The sequence below is a fragment of the Carassius auratus genome, unplaced genomic scaffold, assembly GCF_003368295.1.
Source record: "Carassius auratus strain Wakin unplaced genomic scaffold, ASM336829v1 scaf_tig00023216, whole genome shotgun sequence".
NCBI lineage: Eukaryota > Metazoa > Chordata > Actinopteri > Cypriniformes > Cyprinidae > Carassius > Carassius auratus.
In genome coordinates, this window is record NW_020525247.1 from 137,154 (window position 1) to 159,499 (window position 22,346).

The 22,346-nt window shown below is 38.5% G+C and overlaps 1 protein-coding gene across 1 annotated transcript; it reads right to left on the reverse strand.

The window, feature by feature from the left end:
- Nucleotides 1-1,857: 1,857 nt before the first annotated feature.
- Nucleotides 1,858-22,091, reverse strand: LOC113077768 (chromodomain-helicase-DNA-binding protein 6-like). Its single transcript, XM_026250034.1, is given in 27 exon segments — nt 1,858-6,246; nt 8,573-8,677; nt 8,761-8,904; nt 9,283-9,513; nt 10,019-10,495; nt 10,903-11,118; nt 11,267-11,406; nt 12,043-13,896; nt 13,991-14,199; nt 14,596-14,851; nt 15,930-15,978; nt 16,082-16,157; nt 16,246-16,375; nt 16,576-16,679; nt 16,775-16,864; nt 17,117-17,276; nt 17,973-18,172; nt 18,416-18,618; nt 18,870-18,980; nt 19,701-19,874; nt 20,130-20,300; nt 20,510-20,653; nt 20,655-20,706; nt 21,377-21,507; nt 21,509-21,588; nt 21,702-21,980; nt 22,061-22,091. Coding segments are annotated over 27 exon segments (6,870 nt in total). The 3' UTR covers nt 1,858-5,193.
- Nucleotides 22,092-22,346: the final 255 nt, after the last annotated feature.

Consider the following 22,346-nt stretch of genomic DNA (forward strand, 5'->3'; position numbering starts at 1 on the left):
CCCATGTTTTAATTTTAATAGCAAATCCCCTTTATTTACCAAACATAAAATGTGTTTAAATTTGATAAATTAAAAGACAAATTAAATTTGGGTGAAACTTGTTTACTGTTTTTCATAATTATATAACTTGTAGAAAAACTTTAAACACAATTCTAAATAAGTATAAAGAATGGCATTGGTTTTATTTTTAGTGCTAAAAAGTTATTTTTTTTTTATTACCAAATTTTTGTGTTTTGCTTTGTTACCGAAATTGGTACCGAGAATCGTGGATTTTCACTGGTATCGGTGCCGAATACTGAAATATTGGTACCGTGACAACACTAACAGGCAGGCTTATTGTTCGGTCTATCCATTTTCTCCATTGCACATTTTATGGTATTTGTTTTATTTTTATTTACTAAGTGAAATAAATGTGCAATATGCTGTCAACATCAGTCTCTAAATCTATTATTTTTTGTATGTTATATATGTCAAAATCTGTGTAAATAATAGAAAGGTCGCTGATTAACACTTGCAATTCAGTGTCGTGATGGTTTTAAAAAATATTCTGAAGGTAGTGAAAAAGGTATTAAAAAGTAGTAAATTTAACTTAAGGATTGCTGTATATACCCTGACTTGAGAGAATACCAGAGTGAATGCCGTACCTGTTGCCTCTTAGGGACTTGTAAATAAAGATTGTCTAATTAGTAGTAGTTATTTTGACTATATATCTGCAGTAACACACGGATGAGTTGGAGGCAAGGCAAGGCAGAGCAGGAGGCGTCGGTTGTTCCTGTCATAAGGTTCTCGTCTGAATGTGAATTAGTGGAACCTCGAGAGTGTAAGTGTTCCAGATGGAGCTGAAGTTCTAAAGCGCTTCTGCCGCCGTCTCTTCGTCCATATTGAGCTCCTGACAAAGCGCCTCGAGACTCCTCCGAACCGAGCCATCGTCTGATTTAATGGACTCCGAATCCGTTTCATCTCCGCGCATTGCTGGAATCAGTTCAAATCAACAGAAAAGTGTTTACGTGAAACACGGAATCGACCCGGTGCACCGCTGACCTCCTGATGCTATCCCACAATGCCGAGACTTACGAATGGCGCGAAAACGAGCTCCTCTCAGCCAATGGGAGAAGAGGAGTAGATGGCGTCATTACAACAACAAAGACGATAGCGTGGAGGATTTAAACCACCCTCACTATATATATATCTATATCTGGTATTATTTGACATGTTTATCTTGTATACTTAATACATAACTACATGTAACGTTATTACTAATTATCTTTACACGTAATTACATGCAATTATACAATTAAATTTAAACGCTTCACTGATGCCTTACTTTCAAATACTTTTTTTTTATTTATATATATATATATATATATATTAATTCATAAACTATATAATGTTTTGCAAAAGTTTGTTCTTATTTGCTCAAACTAAATGCTACAAATATTTAAAAACCTTCACAATTGTCTGGCAGAAAACTAATTGATCAACAAAGAATTATTGACTTGACAGTTCAAAGTAACCTTTTATTGCACAATAAAAGATCACAAACCATGGTTTGAATTATATGATTGGTCCACATCCGTGTACAGGAGAACTGGAACAAAAAAAAAAAAAACAAACAAAGAAAATATCCCCCCCCCAAAAAATAATAATAATAATAACACCCATGACTCTCAGCACTGCTGCAGATTTCATACCAAGAGTATAAGCTCACTTTTTGTCGAGTGATCATCCCAATAGAGTGCACTTGCTTCAATGTAACTACAAACTTAAAGTACTTCCTTGTAATGAACACTGACCATTAGATCAAATAAAGTCAACGTTATTCTACAAGATCTAGAGGAACAGAACCTCCAACACAAGCGCAGTTTTGCTTTTATTCTGTCTGGCTACATAGCTGTTATAAGAAACACTCCATAGAAGCATGACTTGCATTCACTTTGAAATATGGAACGTTGCTCTGCCTCAGACATGGTGACTGGTCTTTTAGCAGGTCCTGACATGCAAACACTGACAATAACATATTCAATGGGGAGTCTGATCAAAATGACACTGGCACATGGTACCACAAATTTACCAATTCTCATTTCCCATCGGAAATGCACTACGCAAAGCTACTACAATCATCTTCTTTTGAACAATCCATCAAAAAACTTGGAGGAAGGGGCCAATGGGAAGGCTTTTTTTTTCTTTCAAGAGTATCTGGGAGCAACTATCCAGAGATGTGTTTATACACACAAATTGAGTCAACATTACCATTTTCAGAACAGTTCACCTTTTATGGAAAGTAAAATAGATCAGTGTAGACATCCCATATAGGAAAAGATCCAAAACCTGGAGACATCAATTTTATGTACATGTTGCAATTGCACAGAGACAATGCGGAGACAGTAAAACAATAAATACAGGTAGAATTTTAAATTGATCAGGCTTTTGGATGAACAACCAAACTGTTTCAGCTAGCAGAAAGATAAAAGCAATGTTACTAGGACACAGAATTTAATATATATTCACTGATGAGCCCAGATATTGCGCCAGGGAGACTTTCTATTCAAATAACTTGATTAAAAAATTCATTAAACTGGAGTGTTTTTAAGTTTCCAATAACAGTGTTGTGTTTTCAAACTGTACATTTCCAACAAACAGTACATTTATAAAATCAATACACTTACAACCAGCAACGCAGCATTCTCAGTCTAACAGTCTGAACTCTCCAGATGTACATATACTGGCTGTTATTCTCCTGAAATGGTGAAGGCCTTTAATGGAGTTACGAACTTATCAAAACGTCAAAAGTAAGGATAGCATAATCATCCAGATGTCTAGATGAGGTCTGTGGGTTTTTGTTCACCAGATGTTACTCAGAAAGCAGTGTAAGGACAATAGAGAAAGATCTGAGGTAAGCTTTCAGACTAACAACGAAACAGTTTTGAAAGTTAAGACTTTGTGCTTTGCAATACTGTTTTGGATGAGAGTGGAAACGGATTACGTTATTTCAAAGGTTTTATGATTTGAAGTTTTACACAAAAAAAAAAAAAATCTACAAGGCCAGTATCTGTACAACTAGATTTGAACTAGTATGACTGAGACTGCTTCCCAAAACGTTGACACTGTACACAAGTACTTTGATATATATTTTCCAACATAAAGATGTAACAAACATCCATATATAAACCGCTAAATAAGGCATTGCAAAGTGAACACAAAATAGATGCGATGAGAATGGGGAAATGTCCTATTTGGTGAATTTGGCAAAGTAAAAAGAAATAAGAGCATAATAAATTACAACTTGGTGTCACAAATAGTGTGACAAGGCAACAACATTATGTTTTGTTGAAGGTGAACATGATTTTGTTGTTGTTGTTGTTGTTGTTTAGACAAGAAATTTACAGTACAGGTTTACATAGGTCAAAATGTACAGGAAGTGACGTGCAAGTGTGCGCATGCATCCACACGAACACACACAAACAAACAAGACGGAACACAATTACAGGTAAACATTCACCAAAAAGACTGTGCAAAAATGTTTTCACATAAAAAAAAAAAGATGAAAAGGTGGAAAATGAATACTCCCACAAAAGAGAGACCCTGTTGAGACTGGGGGAGAAAACAAGTTAAATTATCTGGTTATCAACTGGTGTAAATTATTTCAAATAAAAGAAACACTAGTGCTGATTATTTTAAACACCCTCCCAATATGAGACATACTGGCAAGGGAAAAAAATAACATTGTGTGCTTGTAAACAATAGTAACGGCAATAAACAGCTAGATAGATTTTCATATCTTACTCTACAGTATTTTCAAATGCACCGTAGAAAATAAGAGCAATGTAACCCATGAGGAGAACGAGTCAGTCTGACATCTTTCTTTCAACCCCATCAACCAAAGGGCTTTAGTCAAGGCAAAAAAAAAAAAAAAAAAAAAAAATGGTGATTTGCAAAGATATTTTTGTCTTATTTTGGGTGAAGGAATATTTCACCCAAAACTCAACTCTCTGGCATAATTTACTCACCCTCATGTTGTTCCATGACTTGCTTTACTTCAGTGGAACACGAAAGGATATGTTTTAAAGAATGTTTATGCTGCTCTTCCCCACATAACAAATCCAAAATGACCATGGGTTTTCAAACTTTGGTTTTCAAAGATTATTTTGCAGAAAATAGTCGTATGGAGTGGTTTCATGGCCATTTATGAAGCTTGATAGCCACTTCTTAATGGGAGCATGCCGCGTTTGTGCTCCACAGAAGAATGTCAAACATGTTTGAATGACATAAGTCTCACAATGTTCCACCACCTGTTTTGCATCAGACTTGTATTATAAGCCCCTGCACCAATACTATTTAGAACAGTCTCATCTACAGCACTAAACCTTTGCCATTGAATATGCAGCACCTCTAAGTGTATATATAGCCATCTCTATAAATGATTAGTAGTATCCCAAGGGGGCATCTTACCAAAGCAAACGTGGAAATGACATCAAAAACAATATGACAAACAAAACAAAAGATAAATCAATCTCAGGATTGTTCTTTGCCATCAATTTCAAGCCTTGCTCTATTTGAGTTTCCATTGCACTCACCATTGTTGCACTCATGCCACCTATAGCTTTGTTAAGGATTTAGGTTAAAATCTTCACTAAAATGAATACATAGCAGCAAGCAACTAAGAACAAAATACTGTGGTCCATCGAGACTGTATCAGATGCAGCTCTGCTGGTAATCTACCAATGGGACGAGTGTTTTTTTTTTTTTTTTTTACATTACTCTGAGAAATGTTTCAAAACATGAACCTAGGTCTTATGCAACTATAAGAGCGTGATCTGAAACATGATTATGAAGTGAGACTGCTGTAAGTTTTTTTGCACAATTCCAACATCCTACCGCTTTCTGAGAATCTGTGAAAGATGCTAGTTAATAACACCTTATGAAAAGGGAAAAACGCTGGGGTCATTAAGAGCGTTCTCCGTCAATAGACAGAAACGTTTGAGTAGCCGTTCTCATTATGCAAAAGATGATGTTGTCCCTTTTTCAGGAGTGTTTGCATGCTTCAAGTGTCACACACCCAGAAGGAAGAGTAGATGTCAGTGGAATTACAAGGGCAGGTCTATAAACAATACGTTGATAATCAAAGTTCTATACACAAACTTTTACAGACACGACACACACAAAAGTACTGCGGCCAAAATGTGAGGATCCATTCTAGGCTTCACTGTCACACGAGCCTTGAGCACTTGGCTCAGGTTCCTCTCCCATCTCATTTTTGTCTTTTTCCTCAGTTCTTCTATCCTCAGAAGTATCTTTGACCTGAGCTAAATCTACATCAGGTCTGCCTTCTTCCATTTCGCCCTCTTGGCTCTTTTGTTCGGGTGTCTGTTTGTCTTTAAACTCCTTCAGTTCCACTGCATCTATATGCACACCAACACTGCTGCTTCCCTCCTCTGGTCCTTCCTCCCTAACCTTCTTCCTCTTCCTCTTGGGGCTGCCCGTGCTGTCTGCTACAGTCATGGCAGGCAGTGCCATTATACTGCCCGGTGGCAAGAACATGTGAGGATACAACAGACTATGTGACATTCCTGGGATCAGAAAAGGGTTAAAGGTCAAATGGCTACCGGTGCTTGTGATGCTGCTACTACTACTGCTAGTGGCCGCAGCTGTAGACACTGAAGCAGAAACTTTCTTCTCTTCCCCTTGTTTTATGTCCTCCCTATTCCCATTCTCCATGCTCATTGGAGAGCTTGCGTTATCATGCTGAAGTGCAGAATCCAAACTATCCGCCGGATTGGAGGTTGAGGTTATAGTTGCAGAGTTTGTAAGAGTCACGCTCGCTGTAGTGGAGGATGCAGTTGCAGTGGACGTCGTGGACGTTGCAGTGGACAGTGGATGATTCATCATTCCACTCATGTGAGCGCTGTACATGGACGGCTGCACAGCCGCCATGCCGTGAAGCATCATGGGCAGCATGCTGAGTCCATTCTTGGCGTCTTCTCCTGATGGTAGAGCAGTGGCAAAACCGTGAGGAAAGCCCATGATACCAGTTAGCGAGATGCCAGGGACATTGCGGAGATTGGGTAAGCTAACCAGATCCATGCTGCCAATGAGCCCACCGTTCATGAAGAGCGGACCCATGCCAGCGGGGAGCTCGGGGGCTTTGGGCATCTCGCTGCGGGGTCGCCTGCCTCTCCTATGTGGACCGGGATAACGACACACAGGTTCAGAGAGGATGCGTGTGAATTTGACCTCCGGCAGAAAACCCTGGAATAATGGGATTATGAAAAGTTAGTGTTGGTTTACAAAGTCAAAGACAATATTAATAATGTATAGGATAAAAATGGCACATATGCTATGTGTGTGTATATATATACATATATATACATATATATATATATATATATATATATATATATATATATATATATACACATATATATATATATATATATATATATATATATATATATATATATATATATATATATATATATATATATATATATATATATATATATATATATTAGGGGTGGTTAATCTGTCTGATTTCCCGATTCGATTCGATTACGATTATTGAAGTCCCGATTCGATTACAGTCGATTTTCGATTATTAACGATTCTCGATTAACGATTATTGATTTTCCATTTCACAACAGTAAGTAGTAAACAAACTGTGTAAATCATTACTAATAAATGGTAGAAACAAACCGAATGCATGTAGCGGTTGGGATTTTCAGTTTACTACATGCAGCAGGCACTCTGATTCCATGTATGGGGCACATATATATTATTCATATGACACACAAACACAAGTAGACAAGACCTTTTTAGTTCAAAATCTATGCCCCGTGTCACATCGCCTCTGCTTCTGCTATGAGCAGCGCTGCCAGATCTGCCTCGCGCACGCGCCGAGTGTGCACAGCTCGGACTACTGTCAGGGTCATTGCGACTCCCCACCTTGCCTCCTAACTGTCCTATGAATACTTCGACCTCGTCTAACATACCCAGAGGCATTAGACAAAGTTTCCACAACAATACTGTCACCGCGATTGCGGAGAGGTGCGGTCAGAAGACAAATATACATGTCTAGCGCGGAAAAAATCTCCCGCTTCGTCCCCGCAACACTAACACGCCTGCTAATTTAGCAATGAACACTCCGACCCCTGTAAACATTGTTCACACCTCTGACATTTGGCAAAGGACCATTTACATTGGGCAAAGGTTTCACCGTTTGTGCTTGGTGTACTTTCACTTTCAATATCACCGTCATCTTCTGGATACAGATATTCCCCTTCAGAATCAGTGTCCGCGAATAGAAGTCCCAACACTTCATTGCGGGTTTATTGAAGCCTTATTGATGCCATTAGATAATAATAAAAATAATAATGATAATAATAATAATCTAATGCCAATACTCGCTGACGTTGACAACATTGGTCAGATAAAATGGCTCACTCTCACACAAGCTCCGCTTTTTTTTCGCACTGATTCAATGCGCTCTCGAATATTTTGTTAAGGAGCATTACGTTTTTGTTGAGTCAGAGATTAAGTATTACATGTCTGCTATCTGGTGCAGGGGAGGTCGCGTGAAATTTGACACCCTATTTGACAAAATCGGCCGTTTTATTCAGTGCCGCATCTTGTCGAGTAAACTCGACCATGGCGCCAAGAGGGTTAGAGCTCCTGCCATGAAAACCCAAATAAATCCACACGCTTGCTTTGAGCCCAGATGGAGCTGGGTGGTTCGGTTGGTTGCTCGCTCCTGGTTTTTCCATTTTACACAACTTGCTAACTGGAACTGGGCGCGTTCGTGACGTTCAACTCCCGGTATAATTTTTTTTTACAAAAAAAAATTATGCAAAAAAAAAAAAAAAATCGATTTTTGAAAATTTAATAATCGATTCATACTCGTCCATAACATACTCGCGATTAATCAATAATCGATTTTTTTCACCACCCCTAATATATATATATATATACACATACACACACACACACACAGTAGTTTCATCCAAAATCATAAATTATTTCAAAACTGTAAGAAATTGTTTTTTTCTGATTGGTTGGTTTCAGTACAAATGTGTACATATATGATAAAGAAATTTCATTCAAAATCATAAATTATCCCAACTCACTAAAATACTGGATTCTGATTCCAGTGGAATGGATTTCAGTGAAACCTTATATTTTAAATTATAAAATAATACATTAATAAACAAACAATAGAAGATTATAAACTATCATAGACTATTATAGAAATCCTATGGGGGAAATATTTATACAGAACTGCGAAATGGTTGACGTAAAAAATTCAACTGCTATTTATTTAGCAGATGCTTCTTTCTGTCCAAATCAGACTATAAAGAGGGTCATCACCAGCTCAAGGAATTAAGGAAGATTGTGAACTTATTACATTTCCATATTTCTTCCACTCTGAACCAATACATTTTAGTCAACATTTAAATGACGAACCTTGACAATTAGCTTATGTTCAGTTTACTACATATTCACAAGTGGCATCACTGGAAAAGTCTCTCCTCTGCTTCCTGCAGTTTCCAGCCTCTTTCTAGACAGAATGTATATGACTCACCGAGTGCTTCACCACATCTGCCCAATCAGGAGCCACATAGTATTCTGAGTTTGCATCCAGCCACCTGGAGAGCTCTTTAATGGCTGGAGCCATAGCACCTCCAAGCTGCAACCAGAAGAATTGTGGCATTAAAATGAAATGAAACAAACAAAAAAGGATATAGGAGTATCTATGCATGTTTTAGTTACCCTGCGGCCTGTGTTTCTGTGCACTACTGGGACTCTCTCCTCCCCAGTCAGTGAGTTGACATTGAGCTTGGTTGGGTCTTTGCAGCGATGCCTTCTCTGCTTCGGGCGCTCCAAGAAACTGTGCAACATGCTTGCATTCTGAGACTAAAAAAAGACTTGGGTTAAAGTTATCTATTAAATATCAATTATATTATTTAAAGACTTATATAAGCTGTATACAACAAAAAATTACATTTAGGATCATTCAAATAACCTTCTAGACAGAAAAAAAAGTGTTATCAGCCTTGCTACTTTTTTTTTTAAAGCACCTTAAAGGTACACACAAATAAAAACACAATACCATTAAAGTAAACATGAAATTACATTCACATACACATCTGTTTTACTGGTAATGTGACGTACTTTTGACGTAAAACAGGGAATTTAAAATGTAAGACACAAATATGATCTTTAAACTTGATCTAATAGGAACTTCATAGATGTTATAATACTCAAACAAAAATGTCACAGAAATATTATTACCGGAAAAGCAGAAAGCTCCATGTTGTAGTTGGGGTTTTGTCTTAGCCATTCGATTAGGCCTTTATTGGCTGTTTCCCTGTCCAAGCTCACATTTGTGGCCTCCGAGGCTGGAGGAGGAGCTGGAGAGGATGCTGGAGGGTGAGGAGAATGTGTAGTCGGGGTGGCTGGAGGGCCTTCTGACTGGGAGGATGTGGAGGACACAACAGGGTGGCTGATACTCTCTGACCCGCTCTGTGGAGTACACAAAGATAAACAAAACACTTATTACCAGTTATATTGATTTATTTATATATTTTATTAATTTATTTATTTTAGTGCCATATCAGCATCATAATCAAAGGCTATTTTCATGGCAAGATCCAAGTTTGAAATAAAAGCTTTTCAAAATAAGCTTCTTCCAACATCGCAAAAGATGAAAATAAGATCATATTAATATTTAAAATAATTTCCTGGTAAATCTTTTTAGAAACATCGAATTAGTTTGAAAAAAGTAAAATAAAAATAAAAAGTACCCCATTGCACTTTTAATGAAGACTTTAATCTTTGATGGTGCTTTTTTTTTCTTTTAGCTTGGCGGGATAAATCATCATAAGCTTTTCTTTGTACAGAAAAGAAGAGTAGATTTGCCAAGCATCTCCTTTTATGTATCACAAAAAAAATGCTAGAATGGCATGGTGCCATTTTCATTTTTGGACGTCCTATTGTATCCACTTCATTGATCTGCGTTTCCACAAACCTGCTTTTCAGGCAAGTCCACGCTTCGTCCCTTTATAAAGCTGAGATCAGGAGTCTCAATATTTCTTCTCCGTCCTCTCCTCCGTCTCAACATTGAATCATCACGACGAAGACCGCCGTTGACAATCTGCCCCGTGACTGGGTGAATCAGGCCAGCCTGCAAAATGCCAGCCATATCCAATCCCAGTGAGCCTTGTATGGAGCCTATCCCAGTTATTTTATGAGGCGCTGACTGGACAGTGTGGCTCATCTGACCAGTTGGCCCACTGTCTCCTCCAACTGTTAGCTCTGTTGGTTTGGAGAGGTCAATAGCGGCATCCTGCCAGCCATTAAGGAGGAGAGCGTTAGCGCGATGAGGCAAGCCAACCTGGATCTTTTCTCCAAGATGGCTTGGTTTGGCAAGGACTTCTGCCTCAAATTCAAAACTACGTCTTGGACGTTTGAGCTCCGAAAGAAATGCTGGGGCCACTAACCGCTCCTGTTGGGACAAAACAAAAAAATAATAATTATTAAAAAAGAGGATATCTCCATGTTTCAGTTAATGAAATCTAAAAAGTTTTTCAACCAATTTTTGCAACAAACCAAAGAAGTAAAATTCATATTAAGCAAGTAATTAGCATGGTTTTACCAAAACTCCAGCATTGATCAGTTTAACTGTTTGAATGATATTAAATGCTGCAAAATAAACAAACGCAATCATGATATTTATTAGGTGTTTGATGATATTTACATTTATGAGATGGAATAAAACAATCAATTGCAATCATTTTTGGTCAAAGGGACCACAATTTATGAACTGATATTCCCTGATATTTCCAGGTTTTTTCCATTCATATAATTTATTTCCAGCTTTTTAAGTATTTGTAGACACCTTGAAAAACCTACCTTTGCTAAGTGTGGTACTGCGTGTGGGAGGTTAAAGTTAAGGCTCTGAGAAATAGGCATTCTGGTAGACAGAAACCCTGCCCTCTGGTGGGCACTGCTGGGCACACAGGTGTTAGCCAATGAGGTGGGAGACTCGTACTGCTGACTAGAGGAAGGCCACTTCCCCTTTAAGATAGTGTGGCAGATACTGTCAATACGGTTGATGATCACTCTGTCCTGTAGAGAGCAAAAAGACAAGGGTCTAACTGCAGAAACGAGTGATTGGTATATATCTAGTGGTATGCTGTGGGCTGACACCAGCCTTACTTATTTCATTTTAAGAGAAGACTTTCATATTTTGAGCAGAATATACAAAATACAGTACCTTAGGCCACTCTGAGAAGGAGAAGAGAGCTTTCTCTTGTAGAAGCTGAGCAATGGTTGGTTCCCTTATTTCATGGACACTGTCTACCATCTCACACATGGGCAATGCAAAGCGTGGTCCATCAACATCTCCCAGTAGTGCTAAAAATACAAAGAAAAAAATTACAATTATTATTCAAAGCATGCTGGGAGAGACCAAAACCTTATGACTTCCATTGGGTTTTATGAACATAGTGAGAAACAATCATTTATCATCATGTAATTTGTCTAAGTTTTATTATACTAAAAATATTAAGTGTTCCATCAAGCAAATCTGACTAATGTTTGCCAACAATTAGAAATAAGTGATGACAAACCATTGAATTAATGTACACTAAATGTGGTAATGCGGCCAACAAGATCAATAAATATCAATAATTCAATAGTCAGGAGTCAGTAATTCTGCTTGTATCATTGTCTTTTTCTTCTAAAATAGGTTTGTCCCAAAACTTATGTAAGTTGATCAAGTTTTGCTAGTTTTTGGACACTTATCAAAAGGTCAGGCTTGGAAAGTAGCTTTCCAAACAAACTAAACACCAATTAGGCCAGCAAACCACCTCAGACAGATTTAAACTGTTTTTCTCCAGAAGAGTGAACAGTTTCGGCTGCCATTACTAGTTTTGTAAAGAATGTGGTGAAATATTAAGAAACTCAATAGACCTGGAACTACTACATACAACTAACGGAATCAGAAACAAAACACAAAATGTAGAAAGGTAAAGTCTACAGTCACAGTACCTGGCGCCTTTGCACCTTCATCATTTATCTTTTCCTTTACTTCCAAAACCTCAGTCTGCTCAAGGTGAGGGGTCTGTGTAGTGCTATCTGGCTCAGGCTTCACATCTGACACCACTGGATCCATGAGGAGCTCTTGTTTTGGGACTCCTTCAAGGCTCAGGGATTCAGAGGTGTCAGGTAAGGTAATAGGAGATGACGGGAGTGAAGGTGGAATAGGGTAATCTGTTGGGAGATTAGTGTTAGTTATATTGCACTCTTCTATTAGCTCTGGTGGTTCTTTGCAGGGTTCTTCCACCAACTGCTGTTCTGCTGTGTCTTGCTGAAACCCATCACAAGGTTCCTGCAGGGTCTCGTCACAAGTCAAATCGTAAGACTCCTCTAAAGGCACTTTTTGTGGCTCTGGTAGAGGCTTTTTGTAAAGTTCATTCAAGGCCACTTCACAAGGATCTTTAAAATCCCCATTGGAATCGTCAAATGGCACCTTGTAGTCCCCTTTCTGGGATTCCTCGAGACAATTTTCTCTTGGAGATGCTATTGAAGGAATCTCATCTTGAGTATCCATTGTCATTGGGCTGTCTGGGGAAAGATCTTGAAACCCTAAGCTTTCAGCTCCTTCTTCTGGACTGGGAACACCATGTGTGATGTTGGAATCACTAAGCCTATCTTCTTGCTCCTCACTAATGGGATCTGTCTGGTCAAGACTCACATCCGGGAGTCCAAGAGGTGGTGGTGGTGAAACATATTCTGGAAGACTGGCTGATAGATCTGTCTGATCCACAGAAGTCTCTCCAACATTGAGGTCTTTGAACAACATGAAGCTCGGTGCCAGTGGTTCAACAGGGTTGCTTTGAGAGTCCGAACTTGGCATGCTCAAACAGTCGGTGAGCGTTTCATCACCCTCACGTCCATCTTCTGGTTGAGGAGCATCGAGAAAGCTGGGTTCCAAAGTTTGCGCTCCCAAGATGGGATCAGTCTCGTTGAACATGTCAGAGGCTTCAGCATGGTCCGAGCTTTCCCATGGAGCTTGAAGTTCATCTAGTTCCATAGAAGGAGCCATTAAGCCAGTCTCCTCCGAAGACCCTTGCTCTCCCACCAGAACATCGCTGCGAAGTTTCCCAGCTATGGAGTCTGCCATGTCTCCTTGAGACCCATTTAGCTCCCCTTGGACCCCGTATGAATTTAGCATATTCTGTCCACCAGTTGCAGAATTGAACGGGAATCCATTGAAGGCCTCTTTACCAGACTTGATATGTAGTGTGTCTGATGTCAAGCCTTCATGTTGTAAAGACCCCAACTCTAGAGAGTCATCCAATGGAGGGCAATCCAAAAATCCTTCCCTGTTTCCTGCACCTATTTCTAGGGAATTCCCAGACTCTGATGCCACCACTTCTGTGGGCTGGCGATGCCCATGAGTATTGACGAGTTGTGTTGGTGTGTGGTGTGAAGGTGTAGGGTGATACTCTGGAGGTTGTGGGGACTGACAATGCCCAAGGTTGGCATCATACAAGCAGCAATGGTGGTGGGGCAAGCCCGGGACAGGATATCTGTGGTTTTCTTTATGAACATAGTTCCGGTGGGCCTCCAGGAAGGATAATTGGGGGTCATTGAGGATGTAGAAGTCTGTTCGACTCAAGCCATGCTTAGCAACCCCAATGAGAAGATCACGGTCATGTTTGCCACACTCCCACCAGACAGGCAAGTACAGACTAGGGCGACAAAGCAGCAGTCGTGCCTCCAGGAGCAGGTGACGTAATACTTGCTCACGGACCTTTCTCAAAAGCTCGATACGATATAATGTTCGGGCAGCTCGCTCTTCTGTAATAGGCTCCACAAACAGTGATGTATCCACATTACCTAAATGAGACAAGAAGTTGTGTAAAAATTATGACAGATTTAGCTTCTATTATTATTAGCTTCACCAAACTATCAAGTCAAATATCCATTTTACCTTCATCTTTTCTGGGCGGCAGTCTACATGCGGTTCGACACATTGAAACAAAGCTGTGGAAATATCTCTCCAAGCTTTCGTCCGTCTTTCTCTCTAATCGAGCAAGGGCACGGAACTGACTCCAGTCGAAGGTCTTCTTCTCTGGGTCATACACTACTCCAAACGACGACACGGTGCGATAGAAGTCAGCCTGCTCTCGACGTGTCCACCTGTGTTAAAGGAGATACATTTACTCAATAAAAATTCAATTTCCCTCAAAAATTTAATTAAATAATTTTCAGCACACACGATTACCCATTATTACCCAATGCAGAATCAAAATACCATTCTTCCAATGTTCATCATGACCTGCAGTGTTTCAATGTTAATACAATCCTCAGGGATTTTATGCTAGTCAATAATTCTATTTAGTTTTTAGCCATTGTTTTTGTCTTTTTTTTCATACTGCTCTAATGTTTTGTTAACTTTTTGATGTTCTTCATCCTCATAACACTTAGTGTTTATGATTTTTTCAACACGACTTGAAGGCAGCAAGAGTATTAAAATGTTACCCAAAGGAGCTGGTTTACAACTGTAAACAATAAAACCACTGTAACATCACTCACCTTCGTTGCCACTCCAAAAAGAGCGGATCAGGTTCAGTAGTGCAGTGCCTAAACTCTCCTATTTGCCAAGCCACAGGTGCAATTCCCTCGTGTAAGAGGAAATCATGACGAAGCGGCTCACGGCGTGTATAACGCTGATAGGCAGTAATGAGGCGCCGGAGACGTGCTGTAAGAGCCGAGCCTGCTGGCCACTGTATCCGTCCCTGCTCCATCACTTCTGCAACAAGGTCTGCTGCGAGAGATCCTATAAAACCCCCTTCAAAAGAAATGCTACTTTAGACGACACCTAAAGTTCATATTAAGGGGTGGTCACCTTTGGATTTGTGTCACATTTATAAGGATGCCAATGCAACAGAGAGCAATATGACAAATTTCAAATAGATTTATTTCACCTACATATAAAGTTCAAGTTTATGGAACTCTAAAAAAAACATAAAAATACAGATGGTTGGAAAATTTTCTCAATTTATCCAGCATTGGCAGGCAGTGTTGGGGAAAGTTACTATTAAAAGTAATGCTTTAAAATATTGCGTTACTTTTTAATTATCAGCAGGAGTTGACTGTTTTTAATATAAGAAGGTCTATTTATAGCAAATGTAAAAACTCTTCACACCAAAAAGTGTAATGAATAAACCTCAGGCTGAAGGAAAAGTACATTTGTGTCTGAACTGTAGAACACAGGAGAAGGTTCAACACTCTTCAGTAATAATAAAAAAAAAAAAAAACAATGAAGCACAACTGTTAGTTTATCTAAAGTCATTTTTGCTTATTCGTATGGTTGAACTGGATCGTCAAAGGTCAGCAGCAAAGACATAGTTAATAAAATGGGATTAGATCCATTTGTGTTTTTTTATTATATATATTTATAATTATTGCAGGTTTGCATCATATTCTGAGTTTCCATTTCACAGTTTTGATTCATTTTGTTGAATACTAAATTTTTTTGCGGTGGGATGAATTAATGCACATTCACATTTAGTCTAGAACTACAATAACATGTTCACACATCGCACACAACGCCTCTGTACTTCTGATTTTTCCCAATATGGGGGAGGAGACTTGTCAGTAATTAAATGGGAAAACAAAGTAATTGGCATTACTTCTTTGAAAAAGTAACTCAGAAATTTTCTTGTAAATGAAAAAAGTAATGCTTTATTTTACTAGTTATTGAAAAAAATTAATCTGATTACGTAACTCGCATTACTTGTAATGCGTTACCCCCAACACTGTTGGCAGGTATGAAAAAAGTTAATTTGGCACCCAACAACTTTACAAACAATTAATGGTTCAACAGTACTGGCAAATGAGTAAATAGAAAAGGAAGTTTTCAATACCTGTCATTGTATTATCATTTTTCCCTGTTTCCTCTGACATGGGTTCCTCCTTTGTAAAAGAAAACTTTACTTTAATGAACAGTCTGAGCATTTGGTTAACGCACTTAGCAAAATTCATTCGACGTCACATTCCTTTGACTTCTTCTTATTACCTTGATCTCTACTTTCTCTTCTAATTCCTCAGACTTAATATCGTTCTCCTCTTTGATTTCATCACTCTTGCTGATACTGCAAAAGAAGAAGCATGTTTATGGTTGTAAGCACCAAGAGGCACGACAACCGTTATATCTCTGCTACTCATTTAAAAGCATATTACCTATCAGGTGCATCTAAAGCAGTTTCTGCTCCACTTTGCTCTACCGTCAATGCAGTGACATCAGGCATACCCACTCGCTCCAGGAAACACAGAGCAGGGTCTGCACGCATGGCGTTATACCGCTCATACCCTGCATGGGACACACAAAGTAGTTAATGCACATGGTGAAGAAAGAGCAAGTCAACATGAACCCTGTGACCATCTAAATCTTACAAAAAGATCCTGTAATTGCATTCAAATGTATCACATCTCTGCTAAAAAGTAAAACATACACTGCATAAGCATCATAAAACTGGGTGTAACGGTTGCACCCATTCTTTGATGTCTCACCATGTTTGTGAACTCCAATAAGCAGCGATTTATCCGCTTCAGCATCCCACCATATTGTAGGGATCTCAATGTAGTCTATATCAGGCAGGGTTACCTCCAGTTTACTGCAGAAAACACACAGATGCGTGCATATTAAGCCGCTCTACACTGAATTAATGAGGTATGCATGGGTTAAGAGAGACTGTGTGTCATCTAGTACCTCGCTGGGATCCCTTCAAGAGCCTGATTCGCAGCCTCCCCCAGCACTTCCACCTTCAGATAGTACAGCATCCGCACCCTCAGTAGCACCCTGTTCATGACAAGATACATGATGATCACACATTTAAAACCCCTTTAATCATGATGTCATCACAACACATATATCATTATATGAAAATTAAATAATGACAAATATAATTTCATGCCTGACAGGAAACATGAAAAATGTAACTATGCCCCCTGATTAAAGTACTTCCTATTTATGTAATATGATCATGGTGCAAAATGTACTTTTTCGACAATTTAAATGTAACCCATGTTACACAATATCCAGAAGTCTTACTTGTTGCAGTGTTGTTTGAGGTGTTTCTTGTAGCTGTCATCCTGAAGCACAACCTCTGGGTTACAGTGGACCAGCCAGTCTGCATTCTTCAGCTCAGGGGGACTCAACTGGTTCTTCAGCTTCTTGCCTTTACGACCCCGAGGGACAGGAGCAGACAGACCTGGACAGGTAAAATGCATTTGATGACATATTTCTAGTCATTTTGCAACAATTATGTGAAGAACAGTCATTGAATTATATTTAAATAGACAAAGAAAAAAGAAATGGGGACGTCAATGATTAATCGATCTTCAATTAAAAGTAATTAATCATTTTGTTTAAATAAATTGACTGTCAATCAATTTCAATCGATTTTGCAGTTCATTCAAACAGTGAAAGCAATTTGATGCAACATATTCAAAGTTTGAGAAAGAATATTTAGTATATTTTTAATATATTTATATGGACATAAAAATTATTAATTGTTATGAATAATGATTGGTAAATTGAACATTAAATGCTGTCACTAAAATCTAAAAATTTAAACAGAATTAAACCGATGATCAATTTAATTATTAACTAAACTATCAAATTTACATTTAATATATATTAAAAAAAAATCAGTAAAATCAATAAAATAATTTAATTTGTTTAAAATTTCTATTTTATTTTTTTATTTGAAAATGCAATCAAAAACCCATTAAAAAAAAAACCTGCAGAAGCATGGAGCATGGATACTTATTAATAGACTCATTTACCATTTTACTTCAATGACAATAGATCCTGAATAACCTCATCTCAAAAAGAATGAATGAATTGATTAAAAAAAAAAAAAAAGAAAAAAAAAACTGAGGTTGTGAAAAACATTTTGTATAACCTGAGTGGTTTTGTAGTGCTTGATTGTGTCCGTCTTTAGTAGGTGTGATCAGATCCCAAATGAAGCTCTTAATTTTGTCGTCTCCCTTATAATGGCGAACACAGTACACCAGAAGTGCCCTGCACAGCACCTCCATGTCTCGCTCCGACAGGTGCCATTTAAAACGCCCATGATTGAGAATATCCTTCCAGCGACCCCACCTGCACACACAGAAAACATTTCATCCATCTGAGATGCATTACCTGCATATGGTCTAATTTATGGCTCCAATTTTTATACATTCAGATTGAGCTGCATATGCAATGGCAGAAAGCGGTCTTAGATGAATTCCTTTAGTTTTTGTCTTGTTCAAAAACAGTCACCTTATTAACAGCCTGTTGTAGGGCGACAGAAGGTGACCCAGAAGGAATGAGTGGGCAGCCAAAAGCAAATTAAGCACTGACCCGAAAATGAGAAGGTTTTTCTCCACTCTGAAGCACTCCGCTCGGAGGTAGCGTCTGTTGCGATCGCTGAGACGTCTTGTGCGACAGGGTCGTTCTTCAGAGTCACTGTCCAGTTCAGAGAACTCCATCAGTTCATCATCCTCAAACGAGTTATAGTGACGCGTCTGCTTCCTTACGCGAGGGGTGTCTATCACCAGACTCTCCTGGAGAACACAGAAACTAGTCAGAAAGTGCTGCCTTCTCAATATTTTACCTCTTTAAAATGTCACGAATATGCAAACTGACTAAAACACGCACATTCAAGCAACCCATCTGCTTTGACTCTGCTGCTATTCAAACAAGCTCTAGTCTCTCTCTAGTCTAGGAGTTGATTCTCTTGCATTACACTACCCGAGTCACAGGAAGCTCATATATGCAAAGCTTTGGCTTTTAAACTTAATCATGAGATTTTTACCTTTTCTGCTTTAGAGTCAATTTCCAGTTCAGCAATCTTGGCCCACTTCTGCCAGAAGTTTGGATCATCCAGAGAGATGTCTGTACGGTTCCCCGAAGACACAAAGCTAGCCTGGAATTGGTAAATAATAAAGGATTATGAACACTATCAAGACAGAGATCACACATCAGATCTTGTGTTATAATGATATAACGCTTATTCAGCTTTTTCATTCACATGACTTTTCTACTCATCTGCCATATTTATGACCAACAGGATTGAACACAAAAATATGAACAGAGATACCAAGAAAAAACAAACAAACAAAAAACACTGGCAATTGTTTTTTTTTTTTTTGCAAATCTCAAGTGGACACAAAGGTTTGATGTCAGTAAAATTGTTTTTGAAAGAATTTAATACTTTTATTTAGCAAGGATGTATTACTTTGATCAAAAGTGATGTTTAACGATTATAACTTCTTATACATTAAAGAATCCTGGTCAAATGTATCTCTGTTTCCACAAAAAATGAAGCAGCACGACTGTTTTCAACATTGGTATTAACAAGAAATGTTTCATGAGCATCAGCATGTTCGAATGATTTCTGAAGGATCATGCGCCGCTGAAGACTGGAAATTCAGCTTTGCTTCACAGGAATAAGTTACATCTCAAAATACATTCATATACAAAACAGTACTTTTAAATTGTAGTAATATTACACAATATTACAGTTTTTACTGTATTTTTGATCAAATACATGCCGCCTTGGTAAGCCTCAGAGACTACTTTCAAAAACATTTTAAAAATCGTATAGGTCCCAAACATTAATGGTAGTGTATGTCGAGAAGTCTACCTTGGCAAAAGTTGATCCCTTCCCCTCAGACTGGATTGTGATGGTCTGTGTGCGTCGCTGCAGGATCTGATCAATATCCTCTTCGCAAAATTTAGAGCCCTCATCTTCCTCATCCATAAGTGCACCGTACGCTCCCTTCCTGAGAAGATCTTCCACCTCCAACTTAGAGAGCTGGCTGAACCTGAAAGAGGAAGTCAAAGTAAATGGAGAATACTGTCCTGATCTTTTTTTTTTATTTTTTTTATTTTTATGCTCCACAGGTTTGGATTGGCATGTAGAAGTTGACAGAGTTCATCTTTTGGGGTGAACTATGCCTTATAAACTAAGAACTATGAACGAAAACCAACAAGTTTTAGATATGCTATTCCACTTTAGGCAGATACATTTTCTCAATTCATCAATAGAAGATAAAGTTAAAAGTTGTGGATCCCTCACCCCATTGAGACTGCCCTTGCGGTTGATGTCCTGCAGAACAGCCTTGTCCAATCCCAGTTTCAGACTGGCCTTGTCAAACATCTCCCTCTCATATGAGTTTCGTGTAATAAGGCGATATACTTTCACTGCTTTGCTTTGACCGATCCGGTGGCAGCGAGCTTGAGCCTGTGGAATTCAAAGCATGTTCACAACAAATTAATATTTATGGATATTTGAAAAGCTTGTGTGCATATATATATATACACACACACACACACACACACACACACACACACACACACACACACACACATATATATATATTATATATAGAATGGAAATGGCTACTGGAGGAGAGTCACTGATACTGTACAAAAAAAGATCTATGTCTTCACCTGCAAGTCGTTCTGCGGGTTCCAGTCAGAGTCAAATATAATACAGGTGTCAGCGGCGGTGAGGTTGATGCCCAGACCTCCTGCTCGTGTACAGAGGAGGAACACGAAGCGGTCAGAGTCTACCTTACTAAAGCGATCGATGGCGGGCCTGCCGTAGATTCCCTCGAACTCTCCCATCAATACGCTCGTATGTATACCTACAAGTGTTATACAAAGACATTTCCTTTTCATATCTATACCTTTTATGCACGAAAACTACCATTCCCACTCTTTCTCCACCATAGCTCTCATATCATTGTTTACAGTTTCAGCCATGCATTTTGAAATATTTTGATGAATAAAAAGTTTGGGGTCGGGACGATGTTTCTGAAAAAAGAATTATGCGCACCAAGGATGCATTTATTTTATCAACATTACAGTAAAATAAAAAAATATTTTGTGAAATATTATTAAATCTAAAATAATGATTTTCTAATGTAATAAAATTTAATTTACTCCTGAGTTGCCAAAGCTGCTCAAGAAAAAAATTTTAATCAATGCTGAAAACTGCTTTAGAAATCTTTTGTAACAATGTCTTTATGGTCATTTTTGACCAATTATAGCATCCTTGCTGAATAAAAATAATTATTTCTCTATATATATTGGACATGAGAATAACTAGATTTTATTTTCATTAGAGGAATCTTTATGACTTTTTTTTGAAGAGGTTTTCAGTAATGTGGGATCCCTGAAAAAAAGCAACAAGTGAAGTAAAACCAAGTTCTGACTATTTCCTCATTCACTTACAGTTTCAAAAACAGCTGAACACTTTTTTTTTTTTTTATAGAAGTATGACTAATGTCACTGAATAATAAGCAGCTGTCTCACCGCCTCTGAATGAGGTAGTCCTCCAGTATATCCAGGCACCGGACCATCTGGGAAAACACCAGCACTTTATGTCCTCCGGCCAGCAGTTTGGGCAGCAACTTGTCAATAAGCACTAGTTTACCAGCAGCCTGGGATCATAGCCTGCAGCTGAAAATCTGCAGCATCAGAACTGTAGGTTTTCTTAAAGCTCTCAAGGATCTTTTCTTCGGCACCTGACAGAAGGAAGATGGGACACTATGTCACGCTATATAATTAGAGGGTGTGACTACTGAAACTGCTACCAAGATATTTCATATTCACACTCGATCTGAACACCAGATGTCACCTGTAATGAGGTACGGGTGATTGCAGCACTTGCGAAGCTCCATCATTGTGTTGATGAGGTTGGGCATGTTGTGCTGGTTTGCTCCCGTGGCAAGAAAGGCAAAGTTTTCTCCAGAATGGCGCGGTAAGTATTTCTTCTGAATATTAGTGAGCTGCCACTTCAAATGATTGTCTCCTGTTTAGGAGCCAGATTTTTCTCCAACGTCATCCTTCAGTCTCCTCAGCATCATGGGCTTCAGAATGGCTTGCAGTTTCTTTACCTGTGGATATGTTGAGGTTTCTTTTTCAAGGTAAAAAAAGCTTGCCACATAATCATTCAATAATAATCAGGCCATATGGCTTAATACTGAGTCCTAAAACCTGGAAGCAAGTGAGCATTTTCCACTTCCATCTTTCCAAATTCAAAGGTTTTTGGTTAAATGCCTAAAATAAGTTCTGGGATTAACACAAGTTTTTTGGCATTATCCACAACATTTTACTAAGGATGTTGTCTACTTTAATCAAGGTGGAGCAGACAATTGGAGGTGAAGGTGTGTAGATGTTTATCTAGTCAATAAGGAAAGATAACAAGCTTCCAATCAAGCTCTCACCTGCTCTTCTGTCTTCAGGTCTCCAAACTCCTCAGGAAAGTGCTCTCAGAAGGGAA